Source organism: Dipteris shenzhenensis, chromosome 16, assembly GCF_047967505.1.
Source record: "Dipteris shenzhenensis isolate YYH24624 ecotype China chromosome 16, Dip_SZ_1.0, whole genome shotgun sequence".
NCBI classification, from domain to species: Eukaryota; Viridiplantae; Streptophyta; class Polypodiopsida; order Gleicheniales; family Dipteridaceae; genus Dipteris; species Dipteris shenzhenensis.
Window position 1 is genome coordinate 7829549 of NC_141611.1, and position 27475 is coordinate 7857023.

The following is a 27475-nucleotide window of genomic DNA, read 5'->3' on the forward strand; positions in this document are numbered from 1 at the left end:
GCTTGGTAACACTTTTACTTTAAAAGTATTCTTTTGATTTTTAACTTTTGAAAAATTTCTTCCCTCGTCTACATTTTGTTCTCCACTCTGAAGTGTTTGAGTCAAGATTCACAAGATCTTTGAGGGTCTTCCTTCAAGTTTGTTACTCAATCAATGTGACTTTAGGGAACAATGATTCAGCATGCCTCTAGCTTGAAGGAGACACTTAAATGACATTCTTTGAACGATGCTGGAAAGAGGATTGATCCTCAAGATCAAACTCACTAAAGCATGAAAATATAACTTCCCTTCATCCATATTTTTGTTTTCTTAGATATTTGGACTACTTTGATGCTTCTTGTATTCAGTTTGGTATGAGCACTCATTTTCTTTTTAGTTCAAACATGTTTTGGTGGACTTTTTCTATCTACAAACCTGTTTCTGGGAGAACGAGATACTCCAGCATTTTTACTAATAGATATAATGAGAATAGAGAGCTTTGGAGAGGATTCTCTCTTTTGATGCCTATTTTGTACAAACATTATAATCTCTTTTCGGTTTGATAGAGAGGGGACATATATTTTGAATGAATTTTGGACACGTTCCTTTACCTTCTTTTATTTTATTCCCAAAAAAAGTAGTACTAAATTTGTTTGTAGGAAAGTTTCAAGGAGAAGAGTGCAGTATACTATCAAACACAAGCTACACAAACATACTCAATGTATAGGTATACATTTATTTATTGAACCTCAAAGCCTTAGGCTCCTATCGAATTATAACAAGTAAAGAAAAATGAGAATAAGCATTTGAAGCTCTTATGGTGCAATGTTTCATGAAACCTCACTTTTGAGGTCACTTTTGTTACAAGCATTATAATGTCTTTGCAATTTTATAGAGCTTTGGATGAATTTCAAACATATGCTCCCTTATTTCCTCTTATTTGCTATGTTTCAAAGTAGATTGTAGAATGCTATGTAGCAATACATTTGATAGTATGCAAGTTTCAAGGAGAAAATTGGACTATACAAAGGTACACAAGCTTCTTAAACACACTCAAGGTCTTGATATGTATTGGTTTGAAGCACATTTGAAGTTTCTATGATGCAATTTTTAGTCAAACGTTACTTTGGATATTTTTATGCAAGTTTCAAGGAGAAAGTGGGAGTATATAGAGGCACACAAGCTTCTCTAACATACTCAAGAATTGTTTTGAAGCATATTTAAAGTATTTACAATGTAGTGTTGAGTCAAATGTTACTTTGGAAGCAACTTTGGAATAATTGTATGCAAGTATCAAGGAGAAAATTGGAGTATACTGAGGTATACGAGCTTCTCTAACATACTCAAGGATTGGTTTAAGCATATTTATAGTTTTTACGATGTAGTATTTAGTTGAATTTTACTTTAAAAGTAACTTCTATAATTCGATAGAGCTTTGGGTCTATTTTTCTCTTATTCCTTGTGAAACTTTATTTAAAATAGATTTAAAAATGTTTTGTAGCAATAAATTTGTTTGTAGAAGGAGAAGAGTGGACTATACTAAGGAAGACAAGCTTCTCAACGCAATCAAGGTCTAGGTATGTATTTATTTGTTGAACTTTAAAGATTAGGCTCCTCTTGTGATATAACTATTTAGGTATAGTGAGAATAATTCTTTTTTTGCTTCATTTATGCAAAATATTATTATTTTGAACAAGGAATTTAAACGCATCCATATTCCTTTAATTGTATTCTAGTTCTTGTTGTATAGTAATTGTATATTTTATCCAAGTTTGTGTCATTTTCTATGAATATTTTTACTTTTATGCTTATATTTATTTTTGGTCAAATCTATTAATGTTCATATTTTCTTTAACATAACACCTTTCTCTATGGACATTTCATGTTGTCAAGTTTCTATATATATATGATTTGTTCTTTATAGAGACTTTTATTTCATGCTTTGTAGTTTGAGTTATGGTAAGAAATTTGAGAATTTTAGTATTGTTTGTTGATATTATTAATGTGTGTATATTAGATGTTATTATTGATATGTTTGTTGCTATTATTGATATTATTGATGTGTTTATATTGATGTTATGGATGTGTTTATATTAGGTGAAAAATGCCTAAAACTAGGATACGTGTTGGGAGCAAAAGGAAAATGGACATTCATTTTCAAATTGATATTGAGATTACTACCTTTTTAAAGAGAAGTGAATTCTCTTTAGCAAGAGAAAGTTATTTGAATAGTCTTTGAAATAAGTGAGGAAGCATATGGATCTATGGCTTGGTGGGAAGATATATTCTTCAAATCTAGTTTCGTCACAATCTCTTCAATTCCATGGCTGCGAATTTTTTAGAGGATGAGAATGACTTGTTAGTATGTTGCCAAAGGTAACAAGCTCATGGAGATAATGTTCTTCATAGCCATACTATCAATATTTGGTTTTGGAAAGAGATGGGAGGATTAAAGTGCTAGAGGCACATTACATGTCATTTATACATGATCTAAATATGATGATGATCGAGAAGAAGGAAAGAGGAAATGCCAACCTTTTAGAAAGTAGGGATTAAGTATTCACATAATTAGATGCACTTTTTGCGTGATATATGTTTGTGAATATAATGCTAGGTAAATGTGGCATGATATTGAACCGATAGTCCTAATAGTGTTACCAATGGTACATGAGGTTATAGTAGCAGTAATGATGCTGGTAAGATATTTATTATTGGTGGTAGTTTTATCACATCTTGTATATAAGCATATCACTAGTCCATTTACAGCCACTTTAATATGAGGGGTAATTTATCCTCTCTAATCTTAATCCCATGCTAGGACTTGGCCTGTAGATTTGTCCCTAGTCCCTATGCTCACAAGCACAAGAGCTAGATGGGACTACTCCTAAGATGTAGATAATTGGAATTTCTCAATAAAGAGAGGTGACTATCATTTTTTGTTTCACATTTTATATCATGTTGCATGCATGTCACTTTTTCTTTTGCATGAATGCTGCATGCATGTATTCATCATGTATCATATTGCATGCAAGTAATCCAGGTCTCAAAACAAAACATGCATGCAATTTGCATCATGTTACATGCATATGCATGACAACCAATATGCATGTATCCTGTTTCATGCATTGATTGCAAAAATTATACATGTTATATCAAGTTGTTTGCATGCAATCCAGTGCTCAAAGCAATGAATGCAATTTTGTGTATGTTACATGCTTGCATTCTATATCATGTTGCATGCATTTCATCTTGCATTTAAAAGTGGTAAAAGTTTCTTGTACCTCTATCATGTAGCATCTTCATACATCATATCAAGTAGCATCATCATATTGCATGCACTCATATTAATGTTACATGTACTAGAATTGGGAAAATGTTACATGCTCCATGCATTGATATAGAATTTGTTCATGTGCTTGAATTTATGCATGGAGAATACCTTGCCTACTTTCACACATTCCATTTGGAAATGTCATAAGACAAGTCATATTGCAATGATAGAGCTAGAAGAGTAGTCAAGTGACTGCTTACACAAGAGGAGGCTCGAGAAGAAGATGAGCATGCTTGTGAAATATGTGCATGCTTTGAGTACATGCAAAGAATTGCCACTATACCTCTCTAATGCTTGCTAGACATTATCCTACAGACCTCACAATGGAAAAACCCTACTGGTGCTCATTGGAGGAATATCAAGAGCTTGGTGTCTAAGGATAAGGTATTATTATCCATTCGGCCACTAGATGCATAGGAGCAATATGAACCTAAGGGAATCCAAAGAAGGAAAAGGCACTCGGTCTTTAAGTTCTTAGCCCATTGAAAAGCATGGGAGATGGAATATCGATAATTTTTAGCATCTAGAGATCCAATGACATATACATTAACATATATAGTGAAGAGCCCCACCATAGGGACATGCCCATGTACTTTGCAAAGATGTTATATCTGCATGTTGTGAAAGGACTCCCACTAGACTTCTCTTCATACAATGTCAAATGCATGAAGCCTAGGATGAATGTTGCAATAATATAAGATATTACCTTACAAGGGTAAACTTCATTGGAAAACAACACATTATACCGTACCCCTCGAACTTCACCATCTGTTATACTCATGTCATTAAATGGTTTTGGTTCTCAAGGGGCACATCTATTTGCCAAAAACACTTTGTTGTGCTTTTTGTTTTTTGATGCATTATCAACCCAATTAATAGTCCATATTTGAATATGCGAGCAAATGCATTGGTGGGAAGATGAGAGAAAATGTAAAATTAAGTAAAGAGTCTTTTGGATGAAATGAAGCTCATTTTAAGGAGATAACACACACATAAGGCAAGAGTGCATGGAGCATAGAGTTGAATTGCCAGGGGCACAGCTTAATGACACAGATAGCATCTATGTGTCACATCAGTCAAACTAACTATGTTCAATGGAGGTGCTTCCAGAGGGCAGTGAAGATGCACTCCTATATCCTATTTGTTAGGAAATTTTTTATGCATCTTTTGGATATTATACGTCTTGTAGGCATAGGTTTTGCTTTATATATTTGCCATGAGCCATGAAAGCACACTAGTTGTGCCCACCTTATTGCATTGAGTTTCCACCACCATCATTGTATCTAGTTTTTGGCAATATTGATTTGATACCCCCACAGTAGCTCTAAGCTCATGAGTCATGCAAACTTAAATTTTTTGCATGTTTGAATATAGACCAACTATAAATTGTTTGAGTTATTATCATACTCATGAGTCATGTAAACTAAAAACATTTGAATACTTGAATATTCCATCTATATACTTTTAAAGGGATTAGCATAATGTATCTTGATTGTTGAGATCTTAATAATGAAATGTCCACACGATGTATTTCAAGTTTAATACAATGTGTTCTAAGTTTAATATAGGTTGCATGTACTTGACTTTTTAAAATAATATTTCCAAGCTTAAAATAATCGTGCATCTAGCAAACCCATTGAAAAAACCCATTCAAGATGATCAATTAAAAAAACCATTTAATATAATTGTGCATCCAAGTTTAATATAATTGTGCATGAAGAAAACCCACTGAAACAATCTGTTGAAGCTGACCCATTAAAGTAGCTATACACCTACTAAAACCTTAACACTAATGATACAAAGAAGAGACCACAGACACCTGTCTTTCCAACAAAGACTAACTAGGGTTGTCTTTTTGTTGGATGGTGATAGATATTCAGTTCCAAATTTGAAGTAAGATGGTGTTTGTTCCAGTTTAAGTTCCTTTATAAATTCCTTTGATGGCTTCTCAAAAACACAGATAAAATATCATTTTTTCACTAGAGTATGGTCTCTTGTCAACACTTCCTTCACCCTTTGGCATGAACCACATGACATAAAGATGTATTTGTGTAGTGACAGTTTTAGGCTACCATACATGTGTCCATGCACATGCATGCGTGTGCCCACAAGACTTGCAATGCAGACGACTTCATCAATGACCATAGCCTTTGCACTGCAGATGACTTTATCAGTGCCCACAGCCTCTACAATACATATGACTTCATCACCGCCCACTTCATTAGTGATGCCTTCAGCAATCCAGCATCCCCATCCTGGCTTGGAGATCACTATCATCTCGAATGCAGAGGCACCACAATCAAGATAGCGGGAGGTTCTTTTCCACTCTCAGAGATCTAGTGCCTCTTCTTCCAACCATGGGGGCTCTCCCTCTGCATAGTCATAGGGGTCAGGTGGGCCAATAGAGATAAAGAGCCATTCAAAAGCCACCTCTCCTCTCTCCCACATTCGGGTTATGTTTAAACCTCTTCTGGATCCAAACCTCAAGCTATCTTCAATGTTGACATCTCCAGAGATCTAGATCCTCTGCCTAACTAAGTTTGACAAGGTCGTCTTCCTCTTGTCGATGTGGAACTATGAACAAACTTCATCAAATCTTATGACTCTTTCACTGACACTTTTGAGTTCATGGGCTCTAAGCAACTTCTCACACCCACTTTGGTCTCATAGAACGCGGGGCTCCCTGCTCTCCCTATCCAACCTCCTTCCAACAATTCACCACAACTTCTTTCATTCCTTTCCTAGTGCAAACCCAATCGGAGGGGCTATGATTGCAAAAAGGTTTTGCAAGGTGGAAGCAGAGAAGTGGTGTCGCTTCTATGCAGCACTAGGGCATTACTACATCACGAAAGGTATCCGTCCTGCTCTAAATGCTCTCTTCACTATCACTTTGTATGATTTTGCATCCCTATTTTAATAACATTCTGGGCCATTGTACAAAATTGCAGATGCAGAAGCACACACACCTGTACTTGTAGGCCTCACCTCACCTACCTCTTGCACCAATGTGGCATGCTGCAACACCTGGTCTTCTCCCACCACCTTCCCATACTTCCTCTTCTCCTCACCATCCACCTTCCGCTCCTATGGTTCCCCACTTGAGATCAACCTCACTAACTACTACTTTAGCCCTAGCATCTTTAGTCTCTGTTGCATCCGTCTCTGTCGCCTCTCCCTCTCCCATCTGCAGTCCCATTCTCACTACACCCACATCTACAAGACATGTTTTCTGAGCCATCCCCTCTTGGGCTAGCCTTTGGATTTTTTTCATCCATTTCTCATGAGAGAGTTGCCTTTCCATCCTTTCCCTTCGAGGAAGAATTTGATTTCCAATCACTCCTCTACCCTCCTCAAGTCTCACCAAGATGATGTTCTTCCAGTCACTCCTCTACCCTCCTCAGGTCTCGTCCATGGCATGCATCACCACTTAACTCCCCGTAGTCATGACATCCGTGACCCAATCATCACATCAGTGTCAATAGGCTGCACATCTGCTCACATCGCCCCGACAGTGCAGGATGGTCAATCGCTAGTAGACCTCTGCCTTGGGATCTAATGTTGGAGGGGCATCGGAGCGACATAGGCTACTGAAATTCAATCTTACTCTGGTAACCACTAATGACACGAAGACACCACCCCCGGTTTCTCAGTGAGATTGACACCTGATCAAAGTGTGGAGTTTGCTAAATAGGACCCGCTTGAGACTCGACCTAGTGAGGTTATTTTTCTTGGGGGTAAGTTACCATTTCAAGATGATTGTCCTCCACTACCACAAAATGATATGCTAGATATATACTTCGCTTCCTCCTCAGGAGAGCTCTTCACCCATGAGGCTCAAATAGAGGAACAGAGCCAGGATCACAAACGGCTTCTAGATGCACTAAAGTGGAAGCGACCTCTTGTTTTCATGGAGGAAGAGGACTTGGATCAAATTTTCACAATTCCCTTGTAAGAGATGCTCGCTTGCAACAAGAAAGTGTCCCAGGCTTTGAGTTGTTATCTAGACATCGACACACTCACTCTGGTGGCAGCTCTCGAGGACCTAGAAGAGGAAGGAATGAAAGCATCTTTCAAGGAATATGGCAAAATCATCGACAGGACTGACCGCATGACCTATCAGGACATGTATGCATGGGCCAAAAGACCGCTTCACATGGCTCAACGCATCATAGACGATAGCTTCATTCAGATGGATGCCTCCCTCTTTAATACTACGGGTTTGGTTTGCAAGTTACTATCACAGAAGCAACATCTCTACTTGGAACATGGAAAGAAGATAACAAACATGCATAAAGAATGGGATACAACATTACAGGCAAAAGAAGCGGAGTGGGGAACAACTCTACAGGCAAGGGAGGCTCAGTGGAAAGCTCAGCAAGATGAGCTTCAATAGTGTCTTGGGGCAAAGGAGGCAGAGTGGGCAGCCAGCAAGAAGGCTTTGGAGGACAGTAATTCAGCTTAGCAGGATGAGATCCAGAGGGAGCTTGCAACCCCATAGGACAGTTACACCTCACTGGCAGAGGACAAGCATACTATTGATCAACAAGTGGAAGTGTTGTAGAGTTAGGTTAAGCAGATTCTCGAGGAGAAGGACTGTCAAGGAAGGGTGGTGGCGAGGAGGTGAGGATGAGGGAGACGCAAAGAAATGGGGTGGAATGCGATTGCAAGCTGAGGAGGAAGAAGATGGGGTGCACAGGAATGAAGAATGGCGGAGACGAAGGAAGAAGATGAGGGAGACGCGAAGGAAGAAGATGAGGAGTAGGGTTTTTTTCATGGAATTTTGCCAGGGATCTTGTGGCTACAAAGTACACGGTTGGCAAGAAGGGTTCCTGAAGTGGAAGCAAGATATCCAGTGTCTCGGTGGTGAGGACGGGGCCACGGGAGATGTGCCAACCAAGGCAGTCTTATCCTTGCCCGTGCAATTCTCTAGAGCAAGGCATGATTGGAGACACATGGATGGACCCCCTTACCCCCCCTTCCCCCTCCTCTCATGTTAATGGATCTTTTTCTCTCATAGCCCCCCTATTGAGTTTGCAAAAAAACCCGCAAGATTGGTAAAAAACTGTCGAATCCATCAGGGAGTCCAGGTTCCAAGGTCAGGGTCCACTTACCTGTCACCATGCAAATAAACCATATGTTAGAACAATATAGCTTGATTTGGATAGACAGGTAATGCATGTGCTCAAGTTGTGCTCCTTGGCTTGTTATTATAACAAATTGTATAAAAAGTGACTTTGCTTTAAATATAAAGGAAGGGGTTGGTCCTCAACCAATGTGTCAGAGAAAAATAAGAGGGGCATTCCACACGTATTTGTGAAAATCAAAATTTTCAATTGAAAGCAAACCAAGGGAAGATCCACCTCTTTACGTGAAAAAATTACAAGGGGGTTAGTCCACACCCTTGTGAGAAAGAAAACTATTTCTTTCTTTTTGTTTGAAAAAATTTAAATTAATGATGATGGTGGGGGGCAATCCACACTGATGGTTAGTAATTAAGGACCAAAAAATTAATTCAAAAGTTGGAAAAATAAACGATCTCTCTAACAAAGAGAGAAAAATAGCTTGCAAATAGGAAAAATAAATACATAAAAAATAACTCCTAAAATAACAAGCAAAGCAATTAAGTCATGAAAGACTCAATTAGATGATTAAATAATTACAAAAGAAGAGAATGAAGGCAAGAAAGGTGAGAGAGAAGGTCAATCAAAGCTTTTCTTTGATTCGTTGTCTCCTCCCGTTTCCCCCTCTTCACCTTCTCCTCATTTGCTCCTCTTCGTTGGAGATCCCCTTCCCTTCTTCCTATTGGATGTCTTCCTGCATCCTTAGCCATTCCGCCATTTGTCAGCTGCTTCATCCTTGATGGCTTATGCAACTCTCGAGCCTATTCTGATTTAGTGAATCCAGTGCTCCATGTGTACTCCTGTCTATTTCATGTACTTCGGACACTAGTTGGTTGCAAGGGTTGGTGCACTACCTATACCCCTTAACTACTGGATTGCTTCCCATGTGCACCAACAGGTGTACAGCCTGTGCACCTGTGCACTCTCTTAACTGCTACGGTCCAATGCGCCAATACTTCACTTTGATCAACTTTGACCATGGCAGTCGAGTTTGAGGTTTGGTACTCCTCAGTCATCTAATGCTCTCGTCATATCCAAGTCATGTCCAGGTCTTGTACAAGACATGTACTGGTCTCTCCAAAAGTGGGCTACCTATAATTGTGAATATCCTCCCTTGTCGTGAGACTTGTATCTCCCTAAAAATCTTTGAAATACACATTGTTGTTGCTGTTGCTGACGTTGGAATACAAAATACTCTTTTGTTGTTGTGCATGCCGTGTGCATTTCATATTGGGTTTGCTTATTTTAGTTGTTTGGGTTTAGCCTCGTTGTCTCCTTCAACACTACCTGTAAAAATAGCTTAGCTTGGATAGATCCTCGTCCTCTACCATCCTCAAAAGGTATCTGTGTATGTGCATGTAGGGATCAGAGCACCCTATTGAAATTACCACCACTACCTTAGATCATATCTTTTTCAGAATCCCACCGCCTTCGGCCTTGGCAGTCCCTTGTCTTGCCCTTGCTCGTCCTTCCAAAAACTATACAAACAATTTCACCTCATAAAATTGTGGAGAGCATTTGCAGTGAAAAGTGTCTTACTTAATGGAATGAATTTCAGAAACAACTTTTGCAAATTCTTGTTTTGTTGTTGATGTAATGCCAAAACGAAATGCAGAGTCCATCAGATCTCAAAATTACAAACTTGATGCAAAAAATTCGAGATGAATTGAACTTCTGAGTAAAGAGAGAATGAATTTTTGAATTTAGTAGACCCATTAGCAAGAATTAGTGTCTAAACCTTATACATTGCAAATTTACAATTTTGTTGGAATTTTTTGCAAATTCTATTAAGGAAAACTCTCAAATTGTTACAATTTTGTCAAAATATTTAATTTAGTTGTCTCAAATATTTTTCCCTTGTCTCATATATAGAACTTTTATCCCAATTATGGAATTAATTGTATGGTTCATTCACTGATGGGACTATTAAATCAAACACACCAAAAAAATTTTCCAAACTCGCCCTTGGTCAGACTCATACCATACAATTAATTCGTACTCACTGGACAATTATTTGGTATGGATAATTCTTAAACATTGTGATTCCCCTTACTTTTCTATGCTAACTATTGAATTTGACTTGCAGAATTGATGGATTCCTTCTCTAGTAAAATTGGGTGGGTATTCAATCATACTCATAATGACAACAATAATGAGCTTTATAACCCCCCCACCCGCTGCCCGTCTTTTTCCTTTTCCTCATTTTCCCCTACAAATTAGACTTTTGCTAACCCTTGTTACAGTAGTAATCCTAGCCTCCCTACTTTACATGCTCTGGTACATTTATTGGCATTTTATTAACCCTTCTTTTTGTCCCATACACACACACACATACTATCCTTTTCTTCCTTTTTCCATGCAACTAAAATTCTTTCCCTTGTTACCTCTTTGGTATAACTTTTTTAACTACCTACTTCACAAGACGAATGCTAGCATTGTTGGCCTCATACTCTCTTGCTTTGAGTCCGGTATAGTGTTGTCCACATATCTTCTTTAGCAAGAGTTTAGTGCTCCATTCAAAATAGGCCTAGCCCCTTGTCCTTAGTGTTATGCTTTGTATAAGAATATATCCCCAGGTTATATGAAGCTCCTCAGAGTCCTCCTCTTGCTGTCTCATGGAATTATGATCAGGCAAAGCAAGATGCATGTATAGGTCCATACAATGTATGCGTATGCAAGTACAAACACGGAGGCAAGTGCAAGTGGGATCGAGAATGCAACGAGAGAGGAATGAAATTGTATATAAAAGTGAAATGGCACGAAGAGCACCCTTAGCTAGGGCATTAAAGAGAAAAGGGGGGGGGGGGGGGGGTACAAGGGCGTTTGGAAGACCAGGAAGGCGACTATATAAGGAGAGGTCAAGCAAAGAGGCGGAGTATATAAGGAGCGGCTTCTCGCGACGATTAGAACCAAACAAGAGGCATGTGTAAGAGCAGAAGAGGCTATTGATACACATATAAAGAAGAAGCAGAAGAAGCAGCATAGAGATACATAAGCAAAGGGAGGTGCTTGATCCAGAGCAGGGATTGTTTGGAGTGCCAGAAGATTGCAGTCTCTCGTTGGCATCTTCGTGCTCTGTACCTTGCAGCTTGTACAACTCCACTTCCCTTCCCTCCTCACAATTTTGCTTCACTCTAAGCTCAGCCAAATTGCACTGCCCTTGCTCTTTTGCCTCACCTCCCCTGTCCCCTTTACGTGGGTTTTGCTCTCGTAACAAGCTCCGCCTTTGCAGCCATTTGCTCTGCTTCCCTCCCCCCTTGGGCTTTTGCCATCTTCCTGCTTTTTCCTTTGCTGCTTCTCCCCTGCCCTTTTTGGCTTGAACACTTTTCTGGGTCTGCCTCTTCTCCTCTCCATCTCCACCGACCTCACTTTTGGGCTTCTGGGCTACCCTCTTTTACACCTGCATCTCGTGAATTTTCCCATCCCAGGGGCCGTCATGCCCCTCGGACCAAGCTCCGGGGGGTAGAATGAGCTGCGAAATCCTGGGTGCTAACCATCTGGACCCTCCGGGATCGGCATGGGCGATTTCAGCAGGCGGATTACACAGTCGGAAAATGAGACCTACGAGGACGACGAAGAAGATGAGGAACAACGCGCGAGACCGATGCTCAACATTTTGTTCGGGAACGTCGATGATTCGGGCGATTTGGATGAAGAGTACCTCGACCAGGTTGCCTTCTGAATGATCTTCTGCAATTCTGATTATACATCTTCTTGGCCCGATCGAGTTCGCTAGCGTTTTGAGAAGCTCCGTTACTTGCGATCTTAGCCTTAAGGCTTAAATCAAACAGCAGTGGTGTTGAGGCCGAAGCTGAAAATTAAGCCCTGATTAATGTACGGAGAACCAGGCTGGCCGTAGCACTAACATTAAACGTGAATAGAGAAAACTAGGAAGAGCTTGCATTGATCATTTTTTATATCTTAAACCAAGATGAGATTACGTGGCGGCCTATTTATGTTTGGTACATCCTGGCTTGTGTCCTCAAGTCATTAATCTTTATCCTTGCCGTATTATCCCAGGAACGTGAGTCCTTGGCATACTTTTGTCAATGGCGTTTCTTCTTGCCAAAGAAAGTAGGAAATGCCTGCTACTGTACGTTCAACTCCCTGAATTGTAATGCTGATTGGCCTGTAGTTCTAGATTTTTGGTGCACAAAGTGTGCACCTGGTAGTTCCAAGACTAGACGTATATTTCCTTGATTGGATTTGCTACCGTCTAACCTGAGTATTTGGATTGCTTATGGATCCATCTACGATGTATCCAGGATGTTTCTGGATCGTTTTTAGCAAAACGTCACTAATTGGAAACCTTAACAACGAGGAGATGGACCTCTCAAATTCAAATATTATTGCAAGCTTATTTCCTAAACGAAGGTATGCTGCCAATAACACTTTATAAGCATACTTCGTCGCAAGGATTGAAAAACAAAAACAAAACTGAAGATGGGGGAAAGAAATCATACTAAAGTCCTCCAGTGTTCTGAGCATCCACTGGCAAGCAGAATTATACACTCTTTTGACCCTATTGTGCAGCAAGTTCAAAGTAGGTTGATTATGGCGCTATAGGGGCAAATTTTACAGCAGTAAGGGAAGCTGGAATGTCATATTCCTAAATTGGCATGGTCACAGTCTTAGCTCAGCCCAGTGTTGAAAGTACGAGATTGGGCTGTCTAGAATGCTGTCTAGGAGAGTTAAGGACACCAGGGCCTATAAAAAGGGGAGCCTTCTAGAGGGGATGGAACTGCCAAAATAGCATTGCCTTGTAGCTGCCCAGCTTGTTGACGATGCCCACCCTCCAGCCAGGTGGGGACACCCTCCTAGTGAAGGATTGTGGTATTTGACATGGGTCTTTTCAGCCCGTCATGCTTAAGCAAATTCTCTGGTTTCTCTGGAGTTAATGAGATCACAATCTAAAATCAACCTTAGAACAATGCTTAGCACTTGGTTTTGGCTGTGGCTTTGTTAAGCTCTCTCTAGTCTATGTGGAATTAGGGAAGGCATAGAAATTAAGGGGGGAATTCTTAAGTACTCATATGTGTATGTTAACCTAAACCTAGAGTCATCGAAACTCAGCTGTGTTAAGAGATTAACTTGAATGCGTCTTCCTTTCTAGGCCAAGCCCAAATCAATATTGCAGCAGAAAATATATGAACACACGAGATCTCACAGCGATCTAGATCCTACTCAATGTATGCATACAAGCATGAATAAACTCCACGTACAGATCTGGAAAAGATATTGCGACCAAAATGCATATAATTTTGCCACAAAACAGGACCAAACTCTGTGTGTGTGTGTACACGCACACACGTACGTATGTACCTGTGTGTGTGTGTGTATGTGCGCGTGCATGTGTGTGTACGTACATACCTATGTATGTATGTACGTATATATGCTTGTTTTTTTTGTGTGTGTGTTGGGCGGGGAGGGGGGGGCTGTATACCTAAGGTAGGGTGAAATAGAGAGCACTGTGGATTACAGCTTTAGGGGTGAAAGAAATTAAAAAATGAACTCACAATTACGAGAGCCTTTAAGAGATTTTGACTAGTTACAAACATTATTGAATGAGCTGAATCATACTTTGAGCAATATGTCTTAAGTCTTGTTACAAGGGAGTCACTTCCTAAGTTTGAAGAATTGATTGGATATCTTAATCATTAAAGACATGGCTCTGGTTGCAAAAGGCAAAAAGCAAATGCAATCATAGAAAGGATACACAACAAAAGAAGGGACCATGCTGCTGTTGTGGAAAGCTAGGTGATTGGGCTTCTAAAGATTATAAAGAGAATTCTGATATAGGTGAAGGTACTTCTGCAGAAGCAGAGGCAGAGGCATAGGCACAGGCAGAGGCAGAGATAGAGGGAGAGGTAGAGGCAGAGGCAAAGGAAGGGGAAGAGATGCACCTAGACGTAGAGGCAGAGGCAGAGGTTATGTAGGAGAAGAAACTCATGGACCTACTGAAAGAGATGAAAATGATTTCAAGTATGGGATGTAATTGCTTGTTGTAGAGACTTCACCTATGGGACATATCATAGATATGCCTGAGTGTTTTTCTTCTGAAAAATAAATTAATTCACAGATTCTAGTCATGAAATCATGGTCGGTATGGATTAGGTGCCCCATGTCATAGGATACCCAAGAAGGATTGGCTCACATATTTGAAAACATATCCCCCAAGAATGCCTATCCACACAGCACGGCCTCCAATCAACTCCTCTTGGTCAAAGACCCCTGCAGCCAGGCACTGCTAGGGCCTGACCAATAGAAATGCAAACTCTCCCACACCTTCCTACTCACAGGGACCAAATCCGGAGGCCTCAGCAAGAAGTAGACGGCTGCGCCACCTATTGTCTGCCTTTGATTAGCATATGCTCTTGAAGCATCGAGATATCCACTGAACGCCCAACCAGGGCCCGCCGCAATTCTCTATCTATCTATCTATCTATCTATCTATGACTCTATATATCTATCTCTCTCTCTTTCTATATATGTGTGTGTGTGTACACACACATTTATATATATGTGTGTGTGTGTGCACACACACACACACACACACACAGTACTGCACTCTGCTGCCTTTGACGCACAGGTCGAGTCTGTCGAGTCATGCACTCTGCTGCCTTTGGCTCGGGTACTGAAGAAAAAGTCCATGATTGCCCTTTGACTAGGCTCTGACCATCCCTCTTTTGCTCTCTTTTATGCTCATATGAGCTGACCTCTATGTCTTTGGGCCTTGAGGAGGAAAATGGCCATGCATTGCTGATCAAGATCTGCCAAGAACTCTCTGAGTAGGCCAAAACACTCCTAAAAGGACAGTGATACCATCCAAGGATCTCATAGTACACGAGGCATCTAGATGCAAAGTGCTCATGTGGCTTGATCTCCTGCATATCACACAAAGTACAGGTCTTTCACATGGGAGGCCCTATGTTTGTTCTGTCTCAATCTGTAGCCTATGAGAAGATACCGAGGACTGTAAATCGAGGTACTTAGTGCACGCGGAAGATGAATCAGAGCGGTTTGGTAAACGCCCCTCCGTTGAGATCTGCAAATAGTGATCTCTATAGAAGTCGAGTTTAACTGAAAGCTCAAGAGGTGCTAGCCAAGTCCTATACATGTGGAGCTGCAATAAATCCTCTCTGATGACTTGGCCACCTTGTGGTAGGTGAGCATAATGATGGAGCCTCAAGGCTATATTGAGACGGTGGCGGTCTGTTCATTCGTGGTCCCAAGCCTGCAAACCATCTACGTGTCTGAGCATACCAGCTCCTTTGATCCCCCTTTGTCTCTAACAAAATAGATGAAGTCAAGGCCATTCATGCGAATCTGCGCCTTCCCGATGTTGTGCTATATGTATATACAAGTACTTTTTGAGCTTTCAATTTTATTGCGTTTTGGAGTTGTAATATTTTATTTGGAAAAAGACTGCATCGAGTTGTAGACAGGTAGCTCCAAACTCTACTAGCAGAATATGATGTGGGACTGTTGGCTTGCTACGGGTCATCCTAGCAAGCAGCATACCTTGTAGTCTCTATTTTTGGGACTAGTCCCCCAATGGGTTTGTTCCCAAGGGGACTGTCGTACATCCCAACTGGATGGAAAAGCTAATAAAAGAGAAGAGGCTTGGTTCAGGGGTCTTGGAAACGCGAGTGAAAGCACGTATGTTCGAGTCTGGCTAGTGCGTTATATCCTTTGCTCAAATGAGCTTGCATGGTTGGTCGCATCGTGAAGATTGGGTTGAGAAGAGGACCTCTAGGTATATAGGATGCAACAGTATCGACTCTCCATTGGTGCCTCATCAAAGGTAAATTGCTCTTGATGTGCGGCTTGATCATCTTGTTGAATGTTGGTGGTGCATTCTTTAGACCAAAGGGCATGATGACGACCTCGTAATGAGCTCGCTTTGTTCGGAGAGCTGCGTTTGAGATGTCAGCATAAAAAATCCGGACTTGATGGTAGCCACTCTTGAGGTCAATCTTTGAGAAAAATTTTGCACCATTGAGTCGTTCCAAGATGTACTCGATGCGGGGCATAGGAAACTTGTTGCTATGTGGCCTCTTGTTGGTGCTTCTCGAGATCCTGCGTGGCATAGCTCAGGAGGATGGTCCGGAATTTCCTGTGGTCTGGGGGGGATGGTCTCAGAGATACCAAAGCCAGGGTAGCCTGGCAGACAGTCATTCTTCCGCAGGCTGAGGGTGGCTTGGGGGTCATTGATCCTGAGCTTCAGAGTCAGGCCCTGCTGGGCAAGTTAGTTATCCGCGGTTTGACCCCGGGGGGGCAAACGTGGAAGATGTTACTTCAGCAGGGGATCAGTTCTTGCACCCCGCGCCGAGGAGGAGAGTGGATACTGCCCCTCAGGTGGATCTTCACCTCTGCACCGCTTACCCACCCCCGCTCCCCACTCATTGGTAGCTTGCTCATGGTTTGAAGGCGACTCCGTCTCAGTCTCCTCCAGTCGCCTCCTAGCAGTCAGGAGGAGATCGACCGTCAGCCGCTCATCTGGAACGATCAGGTCAGAGATGCCTTGGGCCTTCAGCTGGGGGAGAGGTCTCGCATATCTCGTGGGACAGCTGGATGCGGGGGCCTGCCCGGTTCCTTCGAGTTTGGAGGGACACTTACAGACACTTGGAGACCGTTGCTCTAGCAGCCGCAGCCGGAGGTGTCCGTGGAGCTTAGGCGAGGCGCACAGAGATAGATGGAGCGATTCCTGCCGGTTGGTTGGTTCCACCCGAGATTCAGATCCTCATGCCTGGTGATGCCCGTTGGCTTGGACAGCTCACCCCTCGTGGCATCCCACTGGTTGTTGCAGGCCGGCTGGACGACACCTCTGTCTCCTTCTTCGCCGTGCGCTCATCGATCCCCTTCTCTCGTGGCAGAGGGTCCGTGTCGTAGGCCTCGTGGGAAAGGTTTGGCGGATCGATCCTAGTATAGAGCAGGATCAGCTGCAGTTATGGCGCCTCTGGCTTTGGGAGGGGCGGGCCCTGTCAGAGCTTGATTGGGACCCATGAGAGTGGAGATGGCCAGAGGTTGTGGCAGACCAGGGACCGACCCCTTTCTTCGCTTACAGCACGAAACTGGGCAGGAGCATTCTCGGGAGGATGCAGAGCAGACCGCCCACCCAGCGGCCCAGTTGGTATTCTCAGGGTATTTCCAGGCTATTTTGCAGGCCTTCTAGAAGGCCTTGTGGGAGAGTTGGCGGCCGTGGAAGATTTCCTACTTCCTTCGGCTACTCGCCCACAAGGGTCTTCCAGTGGGGAGCTGGTTGCGGCAGATTGGTCAGGATGGACTCTGTCAGATTTGTCATGAGGACGAGGAGTCACCAAAGCACTGCCTGTGGAGCTGCACCCGTGCCTTGGACGTGTGGAGGTGGGCCTTCGGGATCCTTACTCGCGCAGCACCGGAGTTAGGTTTGATCACCTGGGGCGCGTTCTGCTGGTGCAGCACCACACTTGGCTATCACCAGTTGTTTGAGGCAGGCCCGCAGGACCCTATGTTCCTTATCACACAGGGGACTTGGGGGCTGCTTGAGGGCATCCGGCAGCACTTGGCAGAGGCAGACACAGGATCTCAGGTGAGGCAGCCAGCGTGGGAGATTATTAGCAGCATCGTCGGATGGCACATTTGGACCTCGCGCTGCGCGCAGATCCTCGAAGGTACCTCTCTTTCGACTGCCCAGGTCATGGCCGACATCTGGAGCGAGATTATCCACACGCTCAGAGGCCAGTGGGACCAGATCCAGGGGGATTCCCGGGCTGGCCGGGAGAAACGGAGACGTTTCCTCCGAGATTGGGATACGCAGGGCCTCTTCTTCGAGCATACTTCTCAGGGCGCATCGCCCCTTAAGCCTTACATCTAAATCAATCAAACTTATGAGTCAAACATCGGGCCAATCGGATGCGTCAATTTTACGAGCAAAAACCTATGAGCAGGTTTATCCGAGCATGTTTTTCAAGAGATTTTTAAAAATGTTTTTCTTTAGGAAACATGGTTTTTACACTTTTATTTTCACTAGAACTAGATCTCTTTATCATAAAAATATACAGACTAGTCACTCATTCATTTTTACACAACATAATTTTCTTATTTAGAGACATCCCTTTGTACCCCTGTTATTACCTTAAAAAAGTGTTGATTCCTTTAAGAAACATTCCTCATAATCACTCTCAATGTAATAATACTATGCATACATAATTACTTATTAACACATTTATATCATATGGCAATATCTTTTTAGTCTTTTTATAGCATATTTATGGACATGTTTCTAAAGAAGTTTAAATTACTATAAATAAGTATTAACTTGGGCTTATATATCACTCTCATAAAATACATGTAATATTTAATACTATATATGAAAGATTTTCCAAAATATAACTCCATAGATGTGCTCAAATGGGGTGTTCCGATCAATTTGAGTGGTTGAATGACTATATTTGGACATTGGATATGAAAGTTATGTCACTTTTAAAAGTGCTGTCCAAGGTAGTTTCGCCAGCGAAACTACCTTGGGAGACTTGCTTCAAAGGGGTTTCGCTGGCGAAACTACCTGGATGGCTTGCTTCAATGAGTTTTCTTTGAAGAAACTCTTTCATGAAGATAGGTTGAGAGAGGGTTTTCAATGTCACCCCCTATTAAGTAAAAGTTGTAAGAAGGATCATAAAAGAATTTTCATAGAGAAGTCTACTCTACATGTGGGTTTCTTCAAAAGCCATCCCATTATGCTCTCACCATTCCTACAGATTCACCTAAAGATTTTTGTATAAAATAGGCATTGCTATAATACTTTGCATATTTCTAAGTGAAACTATGTTTTCTTCTGATCGATTTTTGCCATATTTATGCATAGTTGGAAGCTTTTTTTTTCCTTCGCTCGGACGCTCGGAAGATTTCGCTCAGAAAATGCTCGTCCCCGAGCCAATCCAACAACTTAACTAACTAGTTGGAGATCTTAGATTTGATCCAAAATTTACCAAAGTGTCCATCATGCTTGTGCTCTAGACCAAGTGCTGATGCTTAGAGTGCGAATATGACTAAGATTCCACTATGTTGAATATTCCAAAGAAATGTTTACTAAGTCTACTTTGTAGACATTTATCCCCCCAGCATTGTCAAGGTCCAAGCTACTTAGTGAATGATGGCATAGGAACTGTGAATGAGCCCTCACATAAGCATGGTGATATAAAAATCAAGTGGAGGGTGATTGAACTTAAGGATTCTTGAGCCTCTGTAATGGCTTTCGTTCCTCGGCAAGGGACCCACTACATACTCTAGCTTACCCTCTCAATGGACATAATAACATCAAAAGAGAGTTTGTTTGAGTATGCTTGTGCTCTCTAAGTTAGAAATGTATTTTTGACTCTTTGTAGGAAACAATACATAAGTGTAAAGGACCATTTAGCTTTTTATGTTTTAAATAAGAGTGAGAGTGAGAGTGAGAGTGAGAGTGAGAGAGAGAGAGAGAGAGAGAGAGAGAGAGAGTGATATTCTAGTTTTTTGGAAGATTTTGTTTCTTGACTTGCTTGTTTATTTTTGCTTAGTCACTTGCTTCCTTTCTTCTTTATTTCTTGTTTTCTTTCTCTTTTGTTTATTTGACGTATTTTAGTAAGCATTGGGTGTGCCCAAGAGACTCCGCGGGTCTTTAGAAACCCAGTATAGCTGCTTATGCTTGGGCACTAATGATGACATAAGTGTTGCTTTGCTTGCTAAGTATGTCTTCCTTTTGTTTTTCTTAAAAGTTTTTGTTTACCTCTTTTTTCTTCTCTTTCATATTCTCTTTTATTTTCTCTTTTATTTTATGTGTAGATTTTTTATCTTTAGAACAACAAAAATCTAAATTTGTATGATTGGACTTATTCTAGTCTTACAAAGGTATATTTTTCTATCACCTTAGCGGACATGCAAATTCTTTGAATTTTCGTCCAAGTGGTGATCAGTTGTTCGACTACATCGTTTTATCTTACGCGGGTGCAGAAGCCCCAACAGCTAAACTTATTCTCATTTATTCTTATTATTATTTTAATCCTTTTCTTTTTGTTTAATAATTTAATTTAATTTTTATTTTTAATTCTCTCTCTCTCTCTCTCTCTCAATTTTAATTTTTTTAAAACAAATTTTATTTCTTTAAAAAGTGTGCTTTTGCTTTTTGTTTTAGTTGCTCTCCTTGGTTTATTTCATTGTATGACCGCTTTATTTTTTATTTTATTTATTTATTTTATTTTTTAAATGATTGGTAACTTTCCTTTTCTCTTTCTCTTTCTTTGGTGTTTCTAGGTGGATTAAGCTCTTATAGTGGCCTTGGGGCCTTGGCGAACCCTAATTGTAATCGCCAGTTTGGGGGTATATTGGCTTAGCGATACATGCTATGATGAATTTGCCTTTTGGAAACCAACAGGGCGATCTCTTGGGATGTCATCTGGCTCTTGTGACATTCCCTTGTAGTAGTAAGGGGGGAGTTACCTTGGGACGAGTAACGACTGTGCAAGCAAGCCCCCCCCTAAATACTAGTCTCGCTCTTGCTAGAATTAGGGGATATAATTTGCCTTTTGAAAACCAACAGGGCGATCTCCTGGGATGTCATCTGGCTCTTGTGACATTCCCTTGTAGTAGTAAGGGAGGAGTTACCTTGGGACGAGTAACGACTGTGCAAGCAAGCCCCCCCCTAAATAGTAGTCTCGCTCTTGCTAGAATTAGGGGATATAGCAAGGGAGAAATTGCCTTGGGATGGGCAGGGAGAGTGCAAGCAAGTTCCCCAATGTTGGATCGTTTGACCTCACTGAACAACATTGGAAATACTAGTGATGGTCTTGTCTCTTTGGTAGGTGATTTAGTTGGGTCTAGCTCGGTAAATCAAAACAAAAAAGTTAGAAGAAACATATATAGAGAAAGGTTTAACTTTTTAGCTAGGTCAAACATGAATAATCTTCATGATTTTGGGGAAGGTAACATTAATTGGTCTAACTTTAAGGCTTTATTAGTTAGCACTCGTTATACTAATAATAACATAAGAATTCTTAATAAACTAAGATGTCTTAGAAACAAGCATCTCAAGACTTCTGTTTCTATTAGTCCTATTCATGCCACGCAAGTAATTTATGTTATCTATAATATATAGTAATATGCTTTATGTAGGACAGACCTATAGGACAGCTTTTATTCGTTTTCAAGAACATGTTAGGGAAGCTAGAAAAGTTCATAGGAAGAATTCCTTAATTGTGAATTCAAAACCCTTATATGCGGCAATGGCAAACTCTTGTTTCGAATCTTTTCGTTGCTTTCCCATTGAGCATATAGAGGGCCATTTTAATAATGCCAAGGATTTTTACAAGGCTGCTCGTCCTCGTGAATTGTTTTGGATGAGAACTTTACACACTTTCTTCCGAAGAGGTTTTAATTTGGAAGGAAAATCAACTCTTCGTAAAAATAAAAGAACCTCTAAAAAGAACCCTTTGATGTGGAGAACTCATATCAAGCCCTTTAATATTCCTCATTACCAACATAGTCATACACTTAACATCGTATGGAAACCTAAAGTTATATTACGAGGTTGTCCTAGCTCTCCTGCAATTTCACATGTTGATCGTGAGTTGCCTCCCTTACTTCCTCTTCCTCCACTTTTGCCTCCTTTAGTTCCTTTAACTTCGTCAGTTCCAAGAGTTTTTGCTTCTCGAGACTATAAAAGAAGACTAGTCTACCTAGATAGATTAATGTCTTTGGGTCTTTTTTCAATAAAAGTTTTTGAAAAATATAATGTCATAGTTTTTTTAAAACTTCAATACACCTTGGAAAACTTCTCTTTTGAGGATTTGAATCTAAATAAGCTCCATTATATACAACTTAAAACTTCGTTGGATCGCTTCTTAAAAGTAAAAGCTTCCTTTTAAAGCAAAGAAGTCTATCTAAATAAGGAACTCTTGATTTGTATTTTTACTTCTCCCTCACTTGACAAGATAGGCTTAAACTCAATTTTGAAGTCTCCTGAAGTAATGGATTCTCTCCCTCATTTTGTGAGAAGAATTTGGAAGCATCCAGTAGTAGCTTGGAAGTATGTAAAAACTTTAGGACAAAAGGCTTTCAACTATGGAGAGATAGGTAAAAGGCTTTCAGAGCATTCAAAATCTTCTATCCTTAGAGAACCTTGTTGTTGTAAAAGTAAGAGATTCCAAAGCTTTATTGATGCTGATCTAGGATGTAGTCACAGCTGATACCTCAATTTTGCTTTCTAGTAACTTAAGAGACCTTTTCATGAAAGGCACAAAATTTCGATTGTACTCTTTTAAAGAGTCTTGCCTTTTAAAAGCTATCGATAAGGGAATCTCAAAGTTTGTTTTGCAATTAGAAGAATGTTTAGGAGTTCAAAATATCTTATCAGAATGGAAAGGGAAGATTTTGAAGAAAGTTGCTTTGAAACTAGAAGAAGTCCCTTTGGTCAATTGCTCAAAGAAAAGTAACCATCTTTCTAAAGAAGATGAAACTCTTCTTCGAAAATTCCATAGGAATTTTGTTATTTCTTATATGGACAAATGTTCCAATAACTTTGTTTTTATTTGCAAAAAGTTTTACTTAGAATGTCTTTTGAGAGAAGTGAACTCGCTTGCCAAAACTTATGCCCCTGCCTTAGTTTCTCTAAAGGATTTGATCTCAAAACATCAGAGTTTTTGCAAGTCTTCTAGGTTTGTTTGCAATCCAAGTATACCTTTTCTTTGTGCTGCTTGGAAGTTTCACAAAACTCCCAAAAAGCCAAGATTTATTGCAGCTGCTTGTGAGACTACTTTGACGGATGTCTCTAAATGGCTAAGCTACTGCTTCAAAGCCATGTTGCCTAGTGTCCATGAACTTTGGAGGGACTTATTAAAAGAGGCAAATGTCCCCTCACACTCAAGTTGGATTTTAAATGACTCTGTAGGAGTGATTCCTGTTGTAAAATTTTTTAATTCCTCTCGAAGCATTCAGGAAAAAGAGTCTCCTATTCTCCTTCAAACCTATGATTTTACGACGCTTTACACAAAGATTGAGCTGGAAGACTTGAAGTTTAGAATAAAAAAGCTAGTGGTTGAAGTTCTCAATCTGAGATTTGACAAAGATAGATGCAAAGTGCTAAAAGTTGAGAAAACAGCCTTATGCTTTGACTTCTTGTGGCTAAAAAATAAAGATCATGACATAGGTTCTAAAAAGAAAAGATACACAAAGGTAGTAAGTGTGGAAGATGTTTGCTTTTGGATAGATTTCCTTTTAGATAATCTTTACATCACAATAGGTGATTCTTTGTTTCACAATAGGTGATTCTTTGTTTCAACAAATTATAGGAATCCCCATGGGTACTAATTGTGCTGTCTTTTTAGCAAACTTTTATCTTTTCACTTATGAATTTGAGTTTATGCAACGTCTTATTTCTATCAATACCTGCTCTATCATTTTACATAAGCTTAGCCAAGTTAGGTGTTTTATAGATGATTTATTTGTACCAGATGTTCCTAACTTTCAAGACTTTATGTACAAAGACGCTAGTGCTTTTGGAGAAGGAATCTATCCTCGTGACTCTTGTGAAATGAACTGCACTTCAAGAGGGGATTCTTGTGTTTTCTTAGATCTTAGAATTTCTCAATCTACCATAGTATTAGAGGTTGATATATACGATAAACGTGAACAACCTGAATATAGTGGTTTACACATTATAAAAATGTCTCACTTTGACTCAAACATTTTTGATTTGGCAAAATATGGAGTCATTTCTCCCCAATTCCATAGATTTTCACACTTTTGTACAACTAAGAAGTCTTTTATCACTCAATGTAGTAATTTGATCACTTTACTATTACACAAGAGGTATAATCCAAGCAAAATAATGAAAAAAGTACGCACAATCTTAGATATGAATTCTTTTATCTATGGTGTTTCAGCCTTAGGTATGTTTAGAATGATTGAACATAAGCTGAAAACAAAAAGCAGGGAGCTGAATAGCCCGTTTTTCTTTTAGTTTCAAAAGAGAGTTTGTTTGAGTATGCTTGTGCTTTCTAAGTTAGAAATGTATTTTTGACTCTTAGTAGGAAACAATACATAAGTGTAAAGGACCATTTAGCTTTTTATGTTTTAAATAAGAGTGAGAGAGAGAGAGAGAGAGAGAGAGAGAGAGAGAGAGCGATATTCTAGTTTTTTGGAAGATTTTGTTTCTTGACTTGCTTGTTTATTTTTGCTTACTCACTTGCTTCCTTTCTTCTTTATTTCTTATTTTCTTTCTCTTTTGTTTATTTGACGTATTTTAGTAAGCATTGGGTGTGCCCAAGAGACTCCGCGGGTCTTTAGAAACCCAGTATAGCTGCTTATGCTTGGGCACTGATGACGACATAAGTGTTGCTTTGCTTGCTAAGTATGTCTTCCTGTTGTTTTTCTTAAAAGTTTTTGTTTACCTCTTTTTTCTTCTCTTTCATATTCTCTTTTATTTTCTCTTTTATTTTCTGTGTAGATTTTTGATCTTTATAACAATAAAAAATCTAAATTTGTATGATTGGACTTATTCTAGTCTTACAAAGGTCTATAATAACATCACTTGATATTCCCCACTACATTTGAGGATCTCCAAACTGAAATTGGTGATTAATACTACTGTGACCCGGGTTAATTAGAGTCGAGCAACATAATTAGTAACCAATGCACAAAATATTAAACAATCTATCTTTAAGACATGCCAATATTGAAAAATATTGGAAATGTAAATATGGAGATATAACCAGATGTTGCATTTACTCCGTTGTTGAGATCAACTGTACTCAATCAAACATGAGAGTTGAAAAAGTCCATAGCCAGCCGATGGAGACAGAAGGTAAGAATATGTAGTGGATGTAGGCAGCATTCTATGTATGCTGAAACTAAGTCATATCATCAGATATATGCAACTCTTTCTAGAGAGGGGTAGGAATATGACATAATCATTACCATGAGCTACCTTCTATCGCTTCATATAGTATTATTGACAATCATGTGTTGCCCTTCATTGTATGTGGATGGGATGGGGGTGGATAATACTTGTAACATGTCTCAAAAGCACTTTCTTGAAAGAAATAGGCTCCCATCTTGGATAAGTGGCAACTATGCAAAGATGAAAGCATGAACGGAAGTTCAAATGCATTGACGATGCTAAAGGGCAGCTTTGTCACAGGCGTGCTAGCATCTAGTGGTAACACAGAGGGTAGATCAGTGCACAACAAGGTATGGCCTGGTGTAAGCAGTGTTAGAAAGGTAGAGGGAGTCCTACAATTCAGCTCGAGATCTAAGACACTTATGTGGAACTCAACTCAAATGCATATGCTTACTTAAATGTAAAGAGGGCTAACTTCTTGCATGTTGGTATACACATGAATTAGATCTTCTAGATTTGAAAGGACATATTATCAAAAATCCAACTGTAAGTAGGTGTAAGTTTGTATGAACATACTGAGCAAAGTACAGATTGTGTAAGAGTGCAATTGTAATTACGTATAGTTTGTAAGAACGTACTAAGCATGATGATGCCATTTGTTATATAAATTTTTAAATTTGTTTTGAAATAGCAGAAATATACAACTCAGTGTGTTCTGATCATAGATGCAGGAACAAGTAACTATCTAAGGTGCAGCATTTACATTTGTCATTCTGTTTTAATCAGGATGCCAAGGAGCATTTATCTGCATTGGCAGGACAACTTGGACAGTCATTGGTTGATGTCGAGGTAATCAGTATTGTGACTAAAGTACAAATATATAGGTTCTTCTTGCTACAATCATGTAAATGTACATGGAGTTTTCTAATTCTTTTCACATTTATGTTTTATGCTTTTTGATTGAGTGCAGCTTTCTGCAAGAAAGAAGGAATTAGGGGCTCTATCAGATGTTAGTGAGGAGCAAGAAGGTAAAGGCCCTTCAAATGCACAGAGAAGAAGGGGGAAATGGTAGGGACGAGGTAAGAGGGGCTTTGTCTAAAAAGGGTGTCTGGACAGTATTCTTTTGTGAGCAATTCTTTTGGTAGAGAGTCAGCTGCACCCCAGTACCTCTTTGGTTGGAGGTTTGCTGTTCATATTCATGCTTTTCTGGCTTTTGGTCTGTGCTGACATCTGACTACTATAACCTTTGGAAAGCAGCTTCTGACTGTCATTTGCAAGATAGAGTGAGTGCTGTACGTTTAATTCTTATCCGTTTGCTCTAGATCCTAGGCACCTTTACATTAGTCTTTTGGAGTTGTGATATTTTGTATTGCTCACTTGAGTTACTGCTATTATGGGATGGACTAGCTCTTGATTGTATCTTTTGTACTTGTTTCTAAACTCTGAGTTTTTTTCGGCAAATTCATACATCCTTTAGGTCAACTGCCTGAATTTTTGAACAGGTGCACCGATCTGAATGGTGAGGAATTTTTTGTAACTTTGTTTTCTGAAAGACTGCATTCAGTTACCCATATTCCCTTCCCCTGTCCAGAAGTAATTTGAATTTTAGCAATATTGCTGTATGTACGAAGTGGAAAGTATTGTTTTATTCCAAGTCATTACCTGTTATACTATACACGACTGTTTTGTATTGATGACATCGGTGTGGATGTGACAGTAGCTAGTCCCTGCTATGTGTGATAGACTTGATGGCTTTAACCTTGTGGATGACTATTATGAGGTTGAAGCTGCAGTTTGTTCTGTTTTAGAGATGAGTTTGGGCATGTTCCTGTATGCAGCTAGATATATGAGTTGCACCTGATCATGGCATTAGTGATATGAGTAGGGATATTTTTACATGTAATCCAACTTTATTGGGACTGCTCATGCACCAAGCTTTGTGACCAAGGATGGTTAACTCTTGTTGAGTTTGTATTCTTAAGTTTGGAAAAAGATACGATTGTGTGTTGACAACCATAGATATATAATGAAATGCAATCACATTAATTGGCATAATCACCTGCTCACAAATTCCTGTTTGAATACATATGTAATTACAGACAGTATACAAATGATGCTGCTGGCCAATTAGTTCTAGCAAACGTGAAGTGTTGGAAATCAATACACAAATTGAAAGAAAAATAACATCCTCTA

The 27475-nt window shown here is 40.0% G+C and overlaps 1 protein-coding gene across 1 annotated transcript in view; it reads left to right on the forward strand.

Annotated features, from left to right (window-relative positions):
• The first annotated feature begins 11326 nt into the window (after nucleotides 1-11326).
• Nucleotides 11327-27475, forward strand: part of HAF01 (HAC13 protein (HAC13)) — a 121299-nt gene continuing 105150 nt past the window's right edge. The window contains exons 1-3 of the mRNA XM_087387741.1: nucleotides 11327-12100; nucleotides 26069-26131; nucleotides 26253-26310. Of these exons, the coding sequence (XP_087243867.1) occupies nucleotides 11948-12100; nucleotides 26069-26131; nucleotides 26253-26310 (274 nt within the window). The 5' untranslated portion in view covers nucleotides 11327-11947. The remainder of the gene's footprint in view (nucleotides 12101-26068; nucleotides 26132-26252; nucleotides 26311-27475) is intronic.